Raw genomic sequence first — 16,971 nt, forward strand, 5'->3', positions numbered from 1 at the left:
ATTAAGACTTTAATATTGATATGTCTGCAATTAAATATAATTTAATCCATGCAGAAATTCACAAACACTCTCATCATTGCAGGTACATGGAGAAAGTGTGTTCTCAAGCCTCTATTTCTACAAACTTTCCATCTAGCTGAGAACAGCCATGGGATTATTCTTGCACCTCTTCACTGAGTCAGGAGCCATCTGGGTGAAAACTTTTATCAAAATCCATTGTCTTGGACAAGTCTGTCTTTTTTTGTTATCAAAAGATCTTGATTTCAAAGGTGTTTCTCACCTCTTTGGGTTGCAGCATGTGAAGGCATGATTTGCCCTCAACACCATTAATCTACTCCATACCATCAGAATAGGTGGTAGGATATTGGGGGAAAGGAGTCTCTTCTCTAAAATCAGACACATTCACACATTGAAGCATTTACTTTGTTCTGTGTTTTGAAAGGTTTTTTTCAGAAATATAAGTAATAAACACTAAATTTCAGACATCTGCTCTTATTTAATAGTCTGATAAATGCTTAATTGGTGGTTTCAGCCATCCCTAGTGCTCTATGGAAGCATCTTTGTTCCTAAACAGGGTTGTTCTAATTCACCCACATGCTTGGATTGAGAGTTCAAGCAATAAAATATTTGGCTACATGAGACTGCAGCGGGAGAGGGGTGTTACATTCCACACACCCTTCCTCCTCACCCCCAAAAATGAACAATGATAGTGAGCCCTTGCCAGAGAATAAAGGATGCAACTTGAGACGTTACATTTCTGTGTGATTGATTTAGCAAGGGAATATGGGGATAAACAGGGTCTTGAAATCTTCTGTGGTACATCTTGTAGAGTGTTGTGCTCTGCTGTCAAAGGACAGACTCTGGTTTCTTCAGGCCAGAATTGTGTGCTGAACCATGGCCAGCTTTGCTCTGGGGCTGTGTTGCTGCAGTGCCTGTCTCTGTGGCTGGGAGCCCTCCTGCCTTCCCAAAGGAAGCTGCTACAAAGCAGCAGGAAGATCTACAATGTTGGGTTGGATTTTTTTATTATATATTATCTATTATTATTTTATTTACTCCTTATTAAAGCATTTGTATAATGTTTATTTAATATGAGGAGTTGTATGTCACTGGCAAGGTTTTTCGAGGTTGGCAGAGTGCAAAGCTGTGATCTGGAGATCTGGTTTTTTCCTAACTGGGTGGTTACCAGCTTTAAGTGTTTTTTGCTTGTTCTTAGCTTTGCAAAGGCCGTGTAGCCAAATGAGCAAACTGGATGTGCTCCTGTGAGCAGTCATGGTGGTAAGAAGTCAGTTCTGCTAAGCAGAAGCAGTGCAGGTACTGAGCTTACATGGCTACTGTAAGGATGCAGGCCAGTTTGAAGTAGTCTTGCTGCAATGGCAGAACTGCAAAGCCTTTAGTCCTGAATTTTGTTCCAAAACAATAAAAAATAAACTAAAAAAATGTAATCACTTTGTCATATCTGATGTAGCTTTGCTCAGAAATTGTTCAAAAGTTAGTTTTACAGCCCATTTTGAGAGCAGAGTCGTGTTTTGGACTTGAAGTCCACTGAATAGGTGCAGCTCTTAGCTGTGTGTCTTGGGCATGTTTTGGATTGGTTTTTTTTTTGTTTGTTTGTAGGTGTTTTGGAAAGAAGACTAGGTGTTTGGCTCAGTGGTTTTTGTGAGGCAGCACAGAGCCTGCCTGTCTCAGTTTGTCACACTCAGCACTGCTCTGTCTGTGACACACAGTCTTAGCTACTGCACCTATTGCAAGTAGTGTTGCTTTGCAGAGATCCCTAAGTTGATCCCTCAGTAGCTCACACAGTATGGTTGGCTCATGGTTCCTTAAGGGGTTGAGCAAAGAAAGGGGGCTGAGGCTGAAATTGCTTTGAAATGACTGCTGTGTAAGTTCAGCACTCAGGAATGTTGTGTGACGGGCACGGCAATGGTCTGTGCCTGCAGGCTTGCAAGCATGTCTGAAATTTTGCATGGCGCACTGGCAACCAGGACTACTCATCTGTGAGAAGATATTTGCCTGCCTTACAGCAATGCTGAGACTTCATTAATATTTGCAGAAGGAGTTTAACAGAAATACAAATGAAGTATTAGTAGAAGGGAATGTGTTAGGCTGCTGTAACACATTTGGAGGTCTTTAGGATGTTCTGTGTGTTTTGACAGGAGATGAAGAATTTATAATTGTGTGGAAGATGAAGAACATGCCTTCAGAGATACCCAGGGTATCTTTGTCGGGTATTATACTCTCAGTTAATTTTTGCTGATGTACAAACCCTGCATATGTCTATTTGGTAGTGACTTCATGCTGCAATTAATACTTAAATACATTTGGATTAGGGTAATCTTGCTCATACTAGCCCTAATAGGTAATTTCAATTGTTATGTGTATCAAAATTGGTAGAATTCTAGATGTCATTGGGAATGTCCCTGGAAAATACTATGCAAGTTTCTTTAAATATAGGTGGACTACACTTAGGAGAATTAAAAAAAAAAATCTGTGTTTTCATGAATCTTGTAATTCCTGTTTCCGTGCCTTTTATAAGACATCATCTGTCCCATGTACCTAGATTAAGGAGAGGTACACATAGTTTCTGATGAGGGAAATTTGGAGACTTTTTTCCCGGGAGAATGCAGTGGGTTGCCAAGTCAGGGATGAGCCTTGTGCCTTCCATGTTCAGTGCAAAATCCCAGTTCTAGGGTGGAGAACGTGCTAGCATGTGTTCATGGAACCACAGATCCTCGTGTAACTGTTTGAATGAATAAGATATTATTAAAAAAAAAAAAGGCACTACAAGATTGTAAAGGATATGTTTAACTACTGCCATGGGGTTTACTTCAATGTTGTGGTTTATTTTTTTAATCTAGTTTCTTTCTTAACCTTGCCAGCATACTCCAAACTTCCTTGCTGTTACATGCTTTTCTCAGAATCCTCTGTTCTTTTCCATATTATTTTAGTTTTTGGGTGGAGGAACTTTTATATTTTTTGCTTTGTCTCTGAAGATTTAGTGTGTTGTGGGAGGTGAGGCAACGCTGGTCTTGGCAGAACACCACAAAACCAAGAGTAATTAAATGACGCAAGCCTTTGATTATTTTTCTCTCTCAAGCTTTCTGGCACGGCCGGGCATTCCGATTGCAAAAGGAGGATCGGGAGAAGAAGTTTTCAAAGACTGCCTGCAGAATTAGAAGAGCTGTGTCGGAGACGTCTCGCTGCTATTGAGCTCTTCTCTCTCAAGTTCTGGAGTTACTTCTTTTTCCCCTGTGAGGCTAATGTCTCTTTCATCACCCAAGATACATGTAACTGAAAGAGAGCTGCCAAGGTTGTGTTTTGGTTTCTTTGCACCCCTACTAATTGGATTTTTCCCGTGTTCTTCTGGAGGATTATAGAAGGATTACAGAAGCTGTGTTTTTGGGGGTGTGGGAGGAAGTTGTTTTTCTCGTCTTGAGTCTGGGACCTCCTTGATTTGCCATTTGTTCTCTGAAGTTGCTGCCTATTTGGAAAAGGGAGAAGCAGCTTAACATGAACTTGCGCAACCATGGATTCAATCCCTTTGCAAATGTTCTATGTGGCTGCTTTTAAAGGAGGTTTTTGCATGCATAAGCAGCAAATGAAGAATAGCATCCCGGGCTGGATTTAAAAGAAGCAAGCTCCTTGAGTCCTGACAAAAGGCTAAATATTGTTTAAACTATATTTTAAGGAAGACTGGTGTTGTTTCAGTTTCAAATTTTTTGAAAGGAAGCATCTGATCACGTCAAATATTCTGCCAGCCTAAACCTGCATTTTCTGCAGCTGAAACTGGAAGATGTCTTGGAAAAGAAATTACTTTTCTGTGGGTCGGGGCAATGTACAGGGCATGTTTACTCCACGAAATACCACCTCCATAGCACCCAGTAAAGGTCTCAGCAATGAACCCGGACAGAACAGCTGCTTCCTGAATAGTGCGCTGCAGGTAAGAGCGCAGAATAAAGAATGCTCCTGGTTTTGCCCTCTGTCTATTGCAGTGTTTTCCTAGGCACTGTGCAATGTAGCCAAACTCGAGTACATAAGTCTTGGTGGGCCTAGATAGAATAAAGCTACATTTGGAAAAGCAGATTGAGTTCTTGAACAGCTTTTTAATTTTCAAGTTTTCCTAGTGAATTCAATAGCATTTACACAGTCATCATTTACTTGAATGTCTTGTATGTGTAAGCTTCTAGAATGTCAACCCATGCTAAAAATATACATAGAAATTGTATTTTAAAATAATAGGATATTGCATAGCTTGCAGAACGCATACTCCTTAAAAGTAAACTTTTTTTGTTGAACCAGTCAAGGTTTGATAATAACTATACAAGATCCACTTTATGTAGTTCAGTTTTCTTTCTGGCTGCTGCTTTGTAGCTTAGTTTAAATGGCTGAGTGTTTGCCTTTTGATTTAGAAGAATTAGAAGAAAAACCTTTTCTAGTGCCAAATTCAGTGGAGTGGTATGGCTGCTATAGAGATGTTGTCACCATTTAGATGCTTCAAATATCTGATGGTTGAGGTTCAGTAATTTTGGCAGCAGGGCTTAATACCCCTTCACATCAGTTTCCATCCCTTCATATGACTTGTCTGTGCAGTACAGACAGTATCACTGTAGGTTTGACTTCTGTTTAGTTTTTTTTCCATGGACACAATCAGGTTCTGAGCTACAGGCTTCCATATACCCCTAGTGCAAATAATACATATTTGTATGACTATGATCCTCAATAGGCTTCATATGTTAGGAATGACAGGGCAAAGAGAAGTTTCTAGTGATGTTCTGTATCAATTACCTTTATTAAGCTGCAAGGTGTAATGACCAGCTGCTTCCTAATATTGAGTTAGTGAACCTAGGTCTGGACTAAGGAGATCTTAATACCAGCTGCATACCATACATGAAGATGAAAGCATATGACCTGGTCTTTAATCTGCTACAGAAACCCTTTTCTTCTAAAGCTGAAGAGAGACAGGATACTGAAAGTACTTAGAATCAGAGCTGAATGAAAAAAAAAAGGCAAGATGGTAATCGTTTCATAAAATACATACCTCTGGAGTATATCTTAATTTTTTAACACTTAGTCTGAAATGCTCTTGAATGTTTGTTGCTCCTCACTCTTACAACTTTCTCTAAACATTCAAGCTAAACTCCAGAGGCAATTACATAAAAAATTGGACTAATTTCTAAATATGATGTTTTTGTCCTTTTGTAAAGTTGGAAGTAGTTCTTCAGGAATGTTTGTCTGTAATCAAATGTTTTCAAGGCTTATATTTCCTCCCAGGCCCTTAAGTACAGGGATAGTTCGAGTATAAACATAGCCCTGGCAATTATGAATTTTTGGGAAACTTACAGATCATATTTTAAAATGTGTTTACTGAATATTACATATTAGTATGGTTTAAATAACAAATCGTTCCAGTTGAAAACACTTCTTGAAACCTGCACAAATTTTGCCAGGGTGCTAAATTTTTTCTAGCCAATTACTTGAGGAAAATTCATCAGAAATAAGAAGTTTGGTTCCTCTGTTTGTGCTAATGAAGCATTTAGCCAGTCACATGTCAGCCTGGACCTTGCTGCTCTGTCCGGAACCTGGCAGGACGTGATTTAGGTCAGGGCTTCTTTCAGTGCAGACTTCTGCCTTCAGGAAGGCTGGTGACTGAGGTTTGCAGGAAAGTTAGTTTGAGCTGAAATAGCCAGTCCTGACCACATTTATACATAAAGAGCTCACTATAGAACACCTCAGAGGTGGATATTGTTGCTATTTTATGGATACAAATTTGAATAATTTCCCAAGAGTGTACAGGTTTAGTGGTAAAGCTGAAGAATAAAAACCATGGTGCTGTTAGAGCAGATGTCACCTCACTGTTGCTAGCGGAACATGTGAATGTCCGCTTGCTTTTCTGTGCTATGACCCTACCTAGTCACACACCTGGTATTACCACCATAATTCTCCTGAGAGAAAGCTGTGACTGCCCTAACAGGCTGGGGTTAGTAATCATGGCCTGTCAGGACACTTAGGAATGGTAATATTGGGCATAACGGATTTTAGCATTCTGCTGTTTCCTCTCCACGCACTCGTTTATGTATATGCTGTTGGTGCTCTGTGTCTTCATAATCTGGGCTTTCTGCTCAGAACAAGAAAGCTGTGTGGGATTGGAAGAAAGGAAGAGTTTCATCTCCATCAGTCCTGGGGGTGTCCTCAGCAGCTCTGCTCAGCTTCGTGGTGCCCTGTGGCTGGCCCTGGTGCCAGCACAGCAGAGCAGTCAGAGCAGGTGCTGTTTAAGCCAGCACTGCCACATGCATGGAGAAGTGAGTTTTCCAATCTAAGAGCATAAGGCAGTAAATTCAGAGGAAGGTCATACTGTAAATGAGCATGTGAAGGTTACAGCTAAAGAAGAAATTTGAAAACATCAACTTGCAGTTAGATAAAAGGCGTCCCTTTGAAGGTGATCACTGCTGACATTGGTATACTTCTTGGATTATTCAGCATATGCAATTTAATCGGAAGCTTATGCAATATTTAATGTTATATATTCATAAAATTGGCTGTGCCCCTTTTCTGTTTCAGGTTCTGTGGCACCTGGACATTTTTCGCCGCAGTTTCCGGCAGATCACAACGCACAAATGTATGGGTGATTCTTGCATCTTCTGTGCTCTTAAGGTAAAAGTTAAAAATGCATAGAAAACCATTCTTTAAAAATTTGAGCAGAAATATTTATGATATTTAATTGATATTTATAATCAAACTTTCACCTGAACATATGTGAGAACAAGGTAAAGATGATAGCTAGTGGTCCAGGATCCAGTTTCTAAAACGTGTTCAAATGTGTTGGTAAAGTTTCAGTCACAAAGGACTCTTCTTAATGGTGTGCAGGTCATTGTGAGTCTCCATTAGTTCAGACAGTAAAATACAAGTTTGCTTTATTTCTTCCGATTTATCATTTGGTATACAAATATAATACTGTATGCAGTCAGTGTGCTCATCACCATTTACCTTTCCCTTCAGAGTTACTTTAAATGTCAGGATAGGGAAGGCCATTTAGCTAAGCCTTTCTTCAAACAGTTCAAAACTGTTGATTATGTAAGACTAAAAGGCTATTTTCTACTGTAAATATTGATGTCTGCATTAAATAGCTCAGCTCTTTGTAGTCTCTGTTTTAAAAAACATCAATTCTGTTTGTAGCTGCAGATTCAATAACTGACTGTCATAGAGGCTGCCTGGACAGTAAGATCTAGATGCTAGCTCTGATTTGGAGTACTGCTATGTACTTGAGTAAATTGTGCAATCCTGTGTCTCTGTTTGTCTCTATCAATTAATTATGGCATTCTGGGGTTTTTTTGTGACCCCCCTTTCTAAATTTTGCTAGCTCAAACCCCTGGCTTTTTGTGGGAGAAATGTATATGATGCAAACATGATGAAAATACCTAGCTTTAATCTTCCTGAGCAGTGATTTTCCTTTCTGAACTTGAGACTTAAACATCACAAATGCGTTGTAAAATCCAACTAAATATATAAACTAATTGTAGAGAATTTGTGTCATGAATTCTATGTACAGTAATAAAAATGGCAGACACTGTGTCTTACAAAAATGATTAAATAGAGAGTGCAGGGTTAAATTAAGATCGTCTGACTTCCCAGGCAATATTTATGATATAACAGCTGTCTTGCTGCTGTTAAGTAATGTCACAGGTGCTCTGGTAGAGAACAGGCTTGAAATGAATTATGTAGGGAGCTTTTGGGCTGTTGTTGAGGAGTTTTCCCTGGCAAATGAACACTAAAGGGGAGACTGTTAAGGCATGAAGTGAGAGAATTTATCTGTTTTTGAGGGGAAATTTGTCTCAAGACGTATCTATTGAAATGATGAGACAGGATGATACTTACAGCAGTATCATCGGAAGAGGATGTAACAGTGGGTTAGGAGCAAGGTAGTGCATCCAAAGTGAGATACAGCTCTTCAGACACAGAAAAGATGGAGTATTAAATATATCCCCTTCCTTAAAGGGGAATGACAAGACTTAGTCATGATCTAGTTTGAGTTCATTAAGTTCAGTGGGATAATTTAAAGGTATCTTTTGGATCATACCCTTGAGTAATGTCAAGTGCTTGTTGGTATTCTTTGTTAGCCAAGATGAGGTCAGAAAGAAAAGGATTTAGGAATTTACCATGAATGTAAGCTTTTGCCGTTCTGGGGTTTAACTGAAAAACATGATCAAGGAAATACCAGGAGATCAGACAGGTTCTGCCATGAATGAAAGTAGACTCTCAACTCTGCACTTGAGTCCAGGTTTTAATATGGAGATAATAGTTAAAAGCCTTTCTGTATAGAATACTGAAAAAAGAGGGAGAGGGATGTGAAAGAATATTGCAGAAAGAAGGAGAGGATGAACCTTTGTGTTACTGATCTTGAAAGATAAACTGCAGACAAAGATACATGTGGATTAGCAGTGCTGGTGTGAGAGGGAAAGCACTACAGGAAAACTGGAAAATGACAGGATCTCTGAAATACATGTACTAAAAGCAGACATTGGGTCAAATAATGTTTAGTTGTGTTGGTACAATCCTTGTTTTTGATGTCTTGAATTGTGTAGTGTGCTATCATAAACTAGGAAATGACAGGTGGTGTGACGGAATTCACAAATTCTATGCATGCAGCTGTGTGTCTATTTTTTAATAAGCAGCTTTTGAAAAATTTACTGCTGTCTCTTCACTCTCAGATACCTGCAAAGATTTTATGTGTGTGTGTTTTTGGTTTTGTTTTCCTTTTTTTTTGACCTGAAGTTCTCAGCAATAATGTTCCTAGGTGGCAGTTTTTACAACCCTGAATTTCCAGTAAAACAGTAATATTGCACCAAATCCTCTACTACTTTTGCACATTTTGGCAAACTTGTGTCTGGTTGTGTGCAGAATTCCTAGAGCTCACAAAAACCCTAAAGAACACATAAGCAATTGAGGAATTACCCAGACAATTATTTATGAAAGTGGGCAGTAACCAAAACTTGAAAAAGTAAATAGATTCCGACTGGATCAAAAAGTTTGCATCTACTCTATGTGCAGTCTGTTCTTCATGGGACATTGCTCTGCATCCTACCAAAGCCTCTTCCAGAAACTCTTTCTCTGGGTAATATTGTGCCAAGCTTTCACTTTTATTATCTTTTGTAAAATGTTGGTGTGTGTTCATAAGTATTTGAAAATTCCCCCCTCCCCCTTTTTGTGTTGCTATCAAGTCAAATACCATTATAAAGGTGAGTTATAAGGGCTATCACTTGACTCTAAGTGAAACTGGGGGTGACCAGACCTCCCCTCAACCCCTAAAAAAACCTCTAGGCACCAGAAATGTAAGCTGTCTTGCTTGAAAGCAGCTGAAAAGGTAGGGATATTCACAAGGGACAGCCCCAAACCATGGAGATGGTCCCATTCATCTTCATGTTCTCCTTAAGCAGGCAGTAGAAGGAGGGGAAAGGCTGTTCAAGGTGTTTACTCGTTCTCTGCTGCCCTCTGGATCAGTGTTTTCAAATTGCTCTATTTTCTTCCTCCTGTAAAAGTCTGTCTGGTACATGTTATGTGTAAACTTCTGTAAGACAAGTGGGATTATGTGCTTAATGTGCACCTAATGCTGCAAGCATCACCAAGAGCATGTTTTGTGTTCCAGGGCAGCAGGGTCATCCCCTCCCTTCTGTGCCCATCTCTTCCCCTGCCCCAGCTCTCCTTTCTGCTCTGGAAGCCTTTAACTATTGTCCTGCCAGAGGATAATGCTGGATTAGCTTCCAGGTCTTTGACATCCTCTTTTTCTTGAATCTTGCCTTAGGCTTTGCTAAGATGAGGGAGAAGAAGTGGCTGGATCCAGTGGGAACACCAGAATTTGGAGCTCTATACCATGCGAAAATCTCCTATTAGGGTCTGGGGAGAGGTAATTAGCCTTGCATGCTGTCAGGTGGATCTGCCCAAAACACTTGTCCACACCAAGCAAGGTGGAGGCAGGACATGTTTACCCTTCTTCAGAGCATGCTGGCATGTTCAGATTCCAGCCTGGCCTGGGAAAGGGACAGTACTTGTGGAGAGGAGCCTATGTCATGTTCCCCCACTTCAGGGTCCTTTCACAGCATACCATCTGTGTTGTACAGAGATGCTTCATGCCCTTCTCCTGCTCTGAAATGTTGCTCTGAAGGTGACATCCTCTTCCTTTTGGCTCTAGAGGAAGATAGTCTTCTCTAAGCTAAATTTAGCCGTGGAATAACACTGAAGAAGTATTTTTTCCACACTTTCTTGGCTTGTTGCAACTGTTTCTAGGAATTTGGATGTCATGCACTGTATTTACTGTAATTGCTCAGTTAGCTCTCTAAATATTACTTGTAATTTCAAATATGGGATCACAGGACAGTGATGTCATACCTGATCAAATCACATTTTATTTTTGTACCACGTTGAAGACTTCCTATTTCACAAATTCTTGAAGTCATTTTAAAACTTGATGTGCTCCCTGACTATGTTTATGTAGCTAGAAAATGAACCGTGATATCATTCCAGATATGCATTCCTTGGTTATTTGGAAGTTACCTTGCATCAACAGCTATAAAAAGGGAGAGTTGCAGACTCTGTGCTGGAACCCCAAACACTGCCCCTTAAAATGTGGCATTATTTAAGTATTTTTTTCAATATACCAGCTGTCCTTACCACTATGTGGTTTGCCTGCCATAACACTGGAACAGCTTTTTGATTTATTATTTATGATGAAGTCTACTATGATTTGGTTTATTTTCCTTTTTTTTCAGCATGACTTTGCTTTGGTGTTTATCACAGCTGGAAGAGGGTAGGAAGGGGGAAATCCGTCCACTGTACTGAGCATGCCACAGAGAGTTTGTTCTCCTTCCAGGGATTGTACTGAGAGCTCCATAGTGCCAGGATACGGCACTGAGTGTTTTTTGTAGGTCACAAAGAAGAATGTTCTATTGATTGATACATTCTAATAGGGCTGGTCTTTTCTGTTGTTTTGTCATGTGCAACAAAAGCAGGAAGAATGTGAATTTTCTGTGTAGAGATGATGTTGTTTAAGATGAAAATGGAGAACAGTAGGGTTTTACAGCACTTTAAAAAAGTGGAATGACTACAGTTGGTTCTCATAAGTCACTTGCTTGAAATTGAGTAGTTTATTATGAAATGTTCATCATGTGGTTGAGACCATAATAAGTTGGCTGCAAAGATTACATCCTCTTTTTTATGTTCTATTTCTAATGACAGTATTATTTCAGGTAGAATAGTAGTCAAAACACATAAAATGATTACTTTTATTGTTTGAATGTTTTCCATCAGTTGGCACTTGCAGTTAACTGCCTGCCAAATAAACTAGCAGCAAGTACAGTTCCCTGAGTTAATAAACTAGTAATTGAAGCTTCCAAATAACAATTGGCTGCTTTGATCTTGATGAAGCAGTTAATGAATTGTTACCTAGTAGATGTGCACATTCTATGATTTGAATTTCTTTTCCTGCCACCTTCATAAACAAGACTTGTGGGAAGTATTATTTTTACTTGATTTTGGTAGTAGCCAGAAGTGCCTGACTTGATAGTCTCTGCTGGGGACCTGATCTTAATATTCGGGGTACAGTGTGAGCACAAATGGAAGGTACATAAAAAGAAGGGAAAGAATGGAAATCTAGCTTGATTGTCACCACACTTAGAAGTTTGAAAAGAGATCAAAAGACACAAAACCAAATAGACATAGAATTTGTTGCAACCTTGAAGGTGAATATAACACGAGGAAATGTGGGGAAGAAATTGAGCAAGTGAAAATACTGTGGGTATGGGAGGCTGTTGTGTTTCGATAGGAGAAAAGTTATTTTTATCAGCCATTTGAAACAGATTATTGTACTGAGTATGAGGCTTCAGTGGGAGAGTGTGATGTTCTGAATGAGAGATTAGGTACTACAGGCAAGAAAAAAAGGTGCACTGAGCAGGGTGAGAAAGACATGCTACTGGAATGGAGAGAAAGCTTAAAAAACCATGCAAGCAAAAATCCCATCACCAAAACCCAGAAACAATTGATTAGTGTAGGGAATACTAAGGTGAGGGGAACATGTTTTGTTCTTTGAAATACCATACCACTAGAGCTGCAGTGATATCCCTATTCCGAAGAAGCTTCTATATAATTCTGGAAGGGTTAGTTCCCAGAAAGCTGCCAAGGACACAACTCAAAATTACAGTGCATAAACACTGTTCTGATTCAGTAGCTGTTCCCTATTGTCTTCACCCATCAATTTATTCTTATGTCAGCCTACTTTTGCATGCTTGATTAGAAAGTCGCATGTGAATGTGTATCCAATTTGGTTTGTTTCATCAGTATGGTTAGTTACACACTGCAGATGTCAGTTTACCCCAAATAAATGGAATACTTCTTTCCTAGGGAGGAAGTTGATTCCAAACACTATTAAAGATAATTGGGAGCAGATCTTGTAAGCTATAGGAGGGGGGTTGCAGTTATTGCAACTTTCAGATCTTTAAAAGAACTCCCAAGAATGCCTGTCAAGCCCATGGATTACCTAAAAGAGTACTTGTTATCTTTAATCAGTAAACCAGGTGAAAAAAACTTGGTTTATGATCATGCATGTGAATTTTAGTGTTCTGAAATGTCTTCAAGGTTTCTTGAAGAGCTGTATGATAAATATACCTGGTCTCAAAACTTAGGTTGTTTTCCTTTGTTTGATCCTTGATCAGTGTACATCTAGGAAGTTCATACTGATCCCCACTCCCAAGTTCCCAAAGTCGAGGACATTATTTTGGAAGCCCACTGACTGCAAGGCTTTGTTCTGATGTGTGCCAGGGGCCCAGCTGTGTACTAGTAGAAAGGATATGAAGCCTTCAGTTTAAAAACTATGAAAAAGCCTTCTGAATAGTAAAAAAATGGAGTGAGGCCCTACAGTTGATAGTGTAAGATGATTAAGGAAGTTCCAGGTTTGGACCCATCTGAGAGCAAGCTGGTGAAAGATAACAATGTAGTTGGGAGTTGATCTTAGTATTTGGGGAAGGACTATATGCAACTAGATGGACTTAGCGAATTGGTCTTAAAGAGCACATGCACGTCCAAATTTTATTCTCTGCTAGCATTTCCAGACTTATGAAGAGCTGTAGGGAAGGGGATGTGAAGGGAGACGGGCTTCTTTCCCATATAGACCTCTCACAGGAATACAGTATAACCAGAACACAGACTTGCTATCTGAAAAATCCCTTGCTCACACTGTTCTGTTGTAGCTTGTAGACGGGCCAACATGCCAGGAGCCATTTCCTCAGTGTAGAAATCAAAGTACTGCTATTAATACAGTATTAATAATTCTTAGATTTTATGTTAATTTTTTTTTTGTATTGCCTCCTTGATTTTAGTTACTGGAAACAGGTAAAATAGAAGAAACTTAGCATTTTCGCCCGTTTGTGTTGGAACGTAGGCATTGAAAGAGATCATCAGTGCTGTGAGTGCACTGATGGGATTTCCATCATCTTCAGTTTCAGAAGAAGTTGAAGGCGTTTTTGGAGGAGAATGAAGTTTGAATGTTTCATTTATGAAGTTCTCATGTTTCACGGTCCCTTGGACGAAAGGTGCCATGAGAACTCCTGGGGCAGAACGAGGAGTGCTTTCCTGTTCTGCACCCAGCTGGCTTCCATACCTCTATAGGGAACCAGTGTTTGAGCACTTGACAGTATTGCTCACAGGCAAGACCTTAAATTGATGAGGGAGATCTGACTTAGATAATGGGAAGTGATGAAATTGCAGGAAATGCCACACCTGTTCGTCTGAGGTTGAGAGACAAGATAGACTTGTTCTGAAGGGGAGCAAAGAACCTATCTTGAAAAAGAAAGGGGAATTAACCCCAACAACCCTGTCTCCCTCCCCAAAACCCCAATCCTACCCAGTGACTGAAACCTAAGGAAAACCAAACTCCCCTGTGTTCCAGAGTACTTTTGACTCCATTTGAGGTGCTTTTGGGACTTCCTACGTGCTCTAAACTGCATTGTGCAATACCATAATAAGATTTGATCTTTATTAAATTAAGATGCACAATTACTCACCAGTTTTAAGTTTTTGTTCCTCTTTTGTAATCTAAATAGGACTATATACCATTGTGTGCTATGTCATTACAAATTTGAGGAAGTATTCTTCCACATAATATTGGAATCTGTTACATATTGATTTTTGTATTCTTCACAGAATTGACATTACTTAATTGTTTTTTGTTCCATGGTAAGTATACTGTTTCTTTAAAGATAGAAGTTTAGAAGAAGAGTTTCAGCTTCCTTGTTTGCGTCTCCTTTTACCTAGTTTAAGCCTGCATTGTTTCTCACCCCTCAGGGGTGCAAAGCCATTTCAGGGCTCTCATTGAAGCAAACCAGATCCTGCCCATCGGCTCATGGCAGTGAGGTTGTTGACCACTTCCTAGTCAAGTCTCAGATCTATGAAGTGAGATTGAATAAATAGAATAAACACATTTCTGAAGCACAGTTGTGAATATTTTGGAGTGCTTTTAAATGATTTAATGCAAAATGTGAAGCAGGGTGGAGTTGTGTTTCACTGCTTTTTTTTTTTAAGGGTCACTGAAATGAGAACATTCACTAATGAAACATGAAACTTGCTCAGTTATCAGAGTGACAGAAGTGGCAATCAAGTTTAAGTGCAGAGACTTTGTTGTTGTTTCTGTTTTATGTATGTACAAGATAACTGAGGGGGGTATTGTCTGTAGTTCACGAAGTATAATACTGCCTCATGGCTTTCTTTTCATTACCCTTTTCTCATGTTTCTGAGATACTCTAATCAAGGCAATAATAGAAGAGCTGTGAGCTTCAGCACAATGGACTATTTTCCATCAATGAGCACCTTGAGGACCACCAAAATAAAAGTTGCAGTAAAGAGATATAGGCATCTTACATCTATTTTAGATTATGTCAACACTACAAATTGTACCATTCCTATGGGCAGAAATGGCAGGGGCGTGGAGGGTGGTTTGCTGCCTGTGCAGTGACAGCTGTGCTTGGCACTTTTTCCAGCTTCCTCAAAACAGACAAGATTGTTCCATTTGGCAAACCTCCCAGCTTACCTTCCCATTTCCTGATGAGAAACAAGTAAAAATAGTTAAAGGAGAGAAAGATTTAGATGACTTCCAATTACTGTAGATCCTAAGTATGTTGGGGAGAAGGTTTCTGTAATTAAAGGAAGAATTATGAATCACTGCAGATTAATATAGATTTAAAAGAATATCAAGCAGGCAAAACAGTTTGATTTTTGTTTTCCTCGTCTTACTAAGTTTAGAATGCAGAAAAGCAGACTGGTGATCCCTTTTTCCTCTCTTGCAGTATGAATTGAGCTTTTCCACTGTCTTTAGAGAAATTATGAGGACAGTTTTATAGGAAAAGACAGGCAGAATTTTGAGATTGACACTGATGAAGATGGTTGCTTGTCATATGAAATGAGGTAGAAAGTAGAGCACAGTGGTGATGGAGAGTTGTCTTGTATTAAAATAAGGACTAGAAGTTTTTTACTTAGACTGAATATCTTGCATACAGAATTATGTTCCTGTTTTTGTAGGAAGGGCACAGTGAAAATTAACTGTTCAGATGAGGTTTTGGGTATTTCACACACATGTGCAGGCAAGCACACAAAATAAATGTGCGTGTTTAATCAGTTGGGAATATGTACAGAACTTCCATGCATATAACCCACATTTCACAAAATAATGTGTCTTCTCAGAACTGCTCATCCTTGCAAATGGTTGTTACCCAGGTGATGTGTGAGTTACAGTAATGAAAATGCAGGTTTATGGCAGCAAATGAACAGCTGGCTGTACATGGAAACTGCTATTCCTGTGCACATCATGCCTTTTCCCTCCTGCATGCTGATACAAAAGTCATCTAATTCTTACCCACTTGGACTTAGGAAGGGCAGATTTCTTAAAGTGTGCAAGTATCAATTTGTGGCCATTTAAGAGCTAGAAATGTTTGGAAAGAGTTGCTTAAAAGAGGGAACGAGGTGGCATGGGTAAGCTGGAAGTTAGAAAGTTAAATGGAGAGGGAGAGATGGAAATAAAAAGCACAATGTTTTGGTGTTCATTGCTTCAGGAATCAGATTTGAAGAAAGACAAATAGATCCAGGGGGAATTGACACTGAGGGAATTTTTATCCTAAATTGCTAACCCTCCCTTGTATCTGTGAAAGAAAAGGAAGAAATACACAAAGGTGCGTATGATTTCAAAGGAGGAACTCCTGGGATTTGTTCTTGTAGTCTGTGTACTGTACAAGTATCTGTGTGTTGCAGGATCCAAACAACTTAAATGTTTGTTGTTTGTTTTCATATAAATTGAGTCATATTTTGAAAAATACAGTAACTTAAGTGTCTTTCTGTTTTTTTGCTAGGGTATATTCAACCAGTTTCAGTGTAGCAGTGAGAAGGTGCTGCCTTCTGATGCCCTGCGCACTGCTCTTGCAAAGACATTTCAGGATGAGCAACGCTTCCAGCTGGGCATCATGGATGATGCTGCTGAATGTTTTGTGAGTATAACTGAAAGGTGGTTTGACAGGCAGAGATGTGGCCCACCACTACCCAATCTTCCCTGATTTTTTTTTTCCCCTTAATTTTTTCCCCACTATTTTTTCTTTCCCCAAATTGCAACAGACTTTGCATGTCTGGCCTGGAAAAGTGCACAGAGGGATCCTCAGACTAATGATTTGGAAATGGTAATAGCATCGGTAACTTTTTTTACAGTTTCTTTTGCATGTGTGCTGCTTGCCCTCTGCAGTGTGCTTTAGATGTGAATTGTGAAAAAATTGCACTAAAAGAATGATCCAGGATTCCAGTTTTAAGGATCTCTTTAAAAGGGTGGAAGGACATTTTGTTTGCCAGTTTTTCTGAAATTGCATTTCCACAGGAAAATTTTTCAAGGAAAGTTGTACAATGTTAGAGCTGTTTTGCCAAGTAATTAATCTTAACCTGTTTATTGCAGGCCCATAA

General features: G+C 39.4%; 1 protein-coding gene across 8 annotated transcripts in view; it reads left to right on the forward strand.

Annotated features, from left to right (window-relative positions):
* USP54 (ubiquitin specific peptidase 54) overlaps positions 1-16,971 on the forward strand; it is a 91,441-nt gene that overhangs the window by 41,370 nt on the left and 33,100 nt on the right. For 7 of the 8 annotated variants that reach the window (XM_058028671.1, XM_058028672.1, XM_058028673.1 and 4 more), the window contains exons 2-4: positions 3,095-3,937; positions 6,556-6,648; positions 16,377-16,511. In XM_058028671.1, coding sequence (XP_057884654.1) covers positions 3,791-3,937; positions 6,556-6,648; positions 16,377-16,511 — 375 coding nt within the window. In that variant the 5' untranslated portion in view covers positions 3,095-3,790. Of the gene's footprint in view, positions 1-3,094; positions 3,938-6,555; positions 6,649-9,793; positions 9,896-16,376; positions 16,512-16,971 lie in introns of those variants that run through there. The other variant, XM_058028670.1, reaches the window with a different exon arrangement.

This window comes from Melospiza georgiana, chromosome 8 (genome assembly GCF_028018845.1).
Source record: "Melospiza georgiana isolate bMelGeo1 chromosome 8, bMelGeo1.pri, whole genome shotgun sequence".
Classification (NCBI taxonomy): Eukaryota; Metazoa; Chordata; class Aves; order Passeriformes; family Passerellidae; genus Melospiza; species Melospiza georgiana.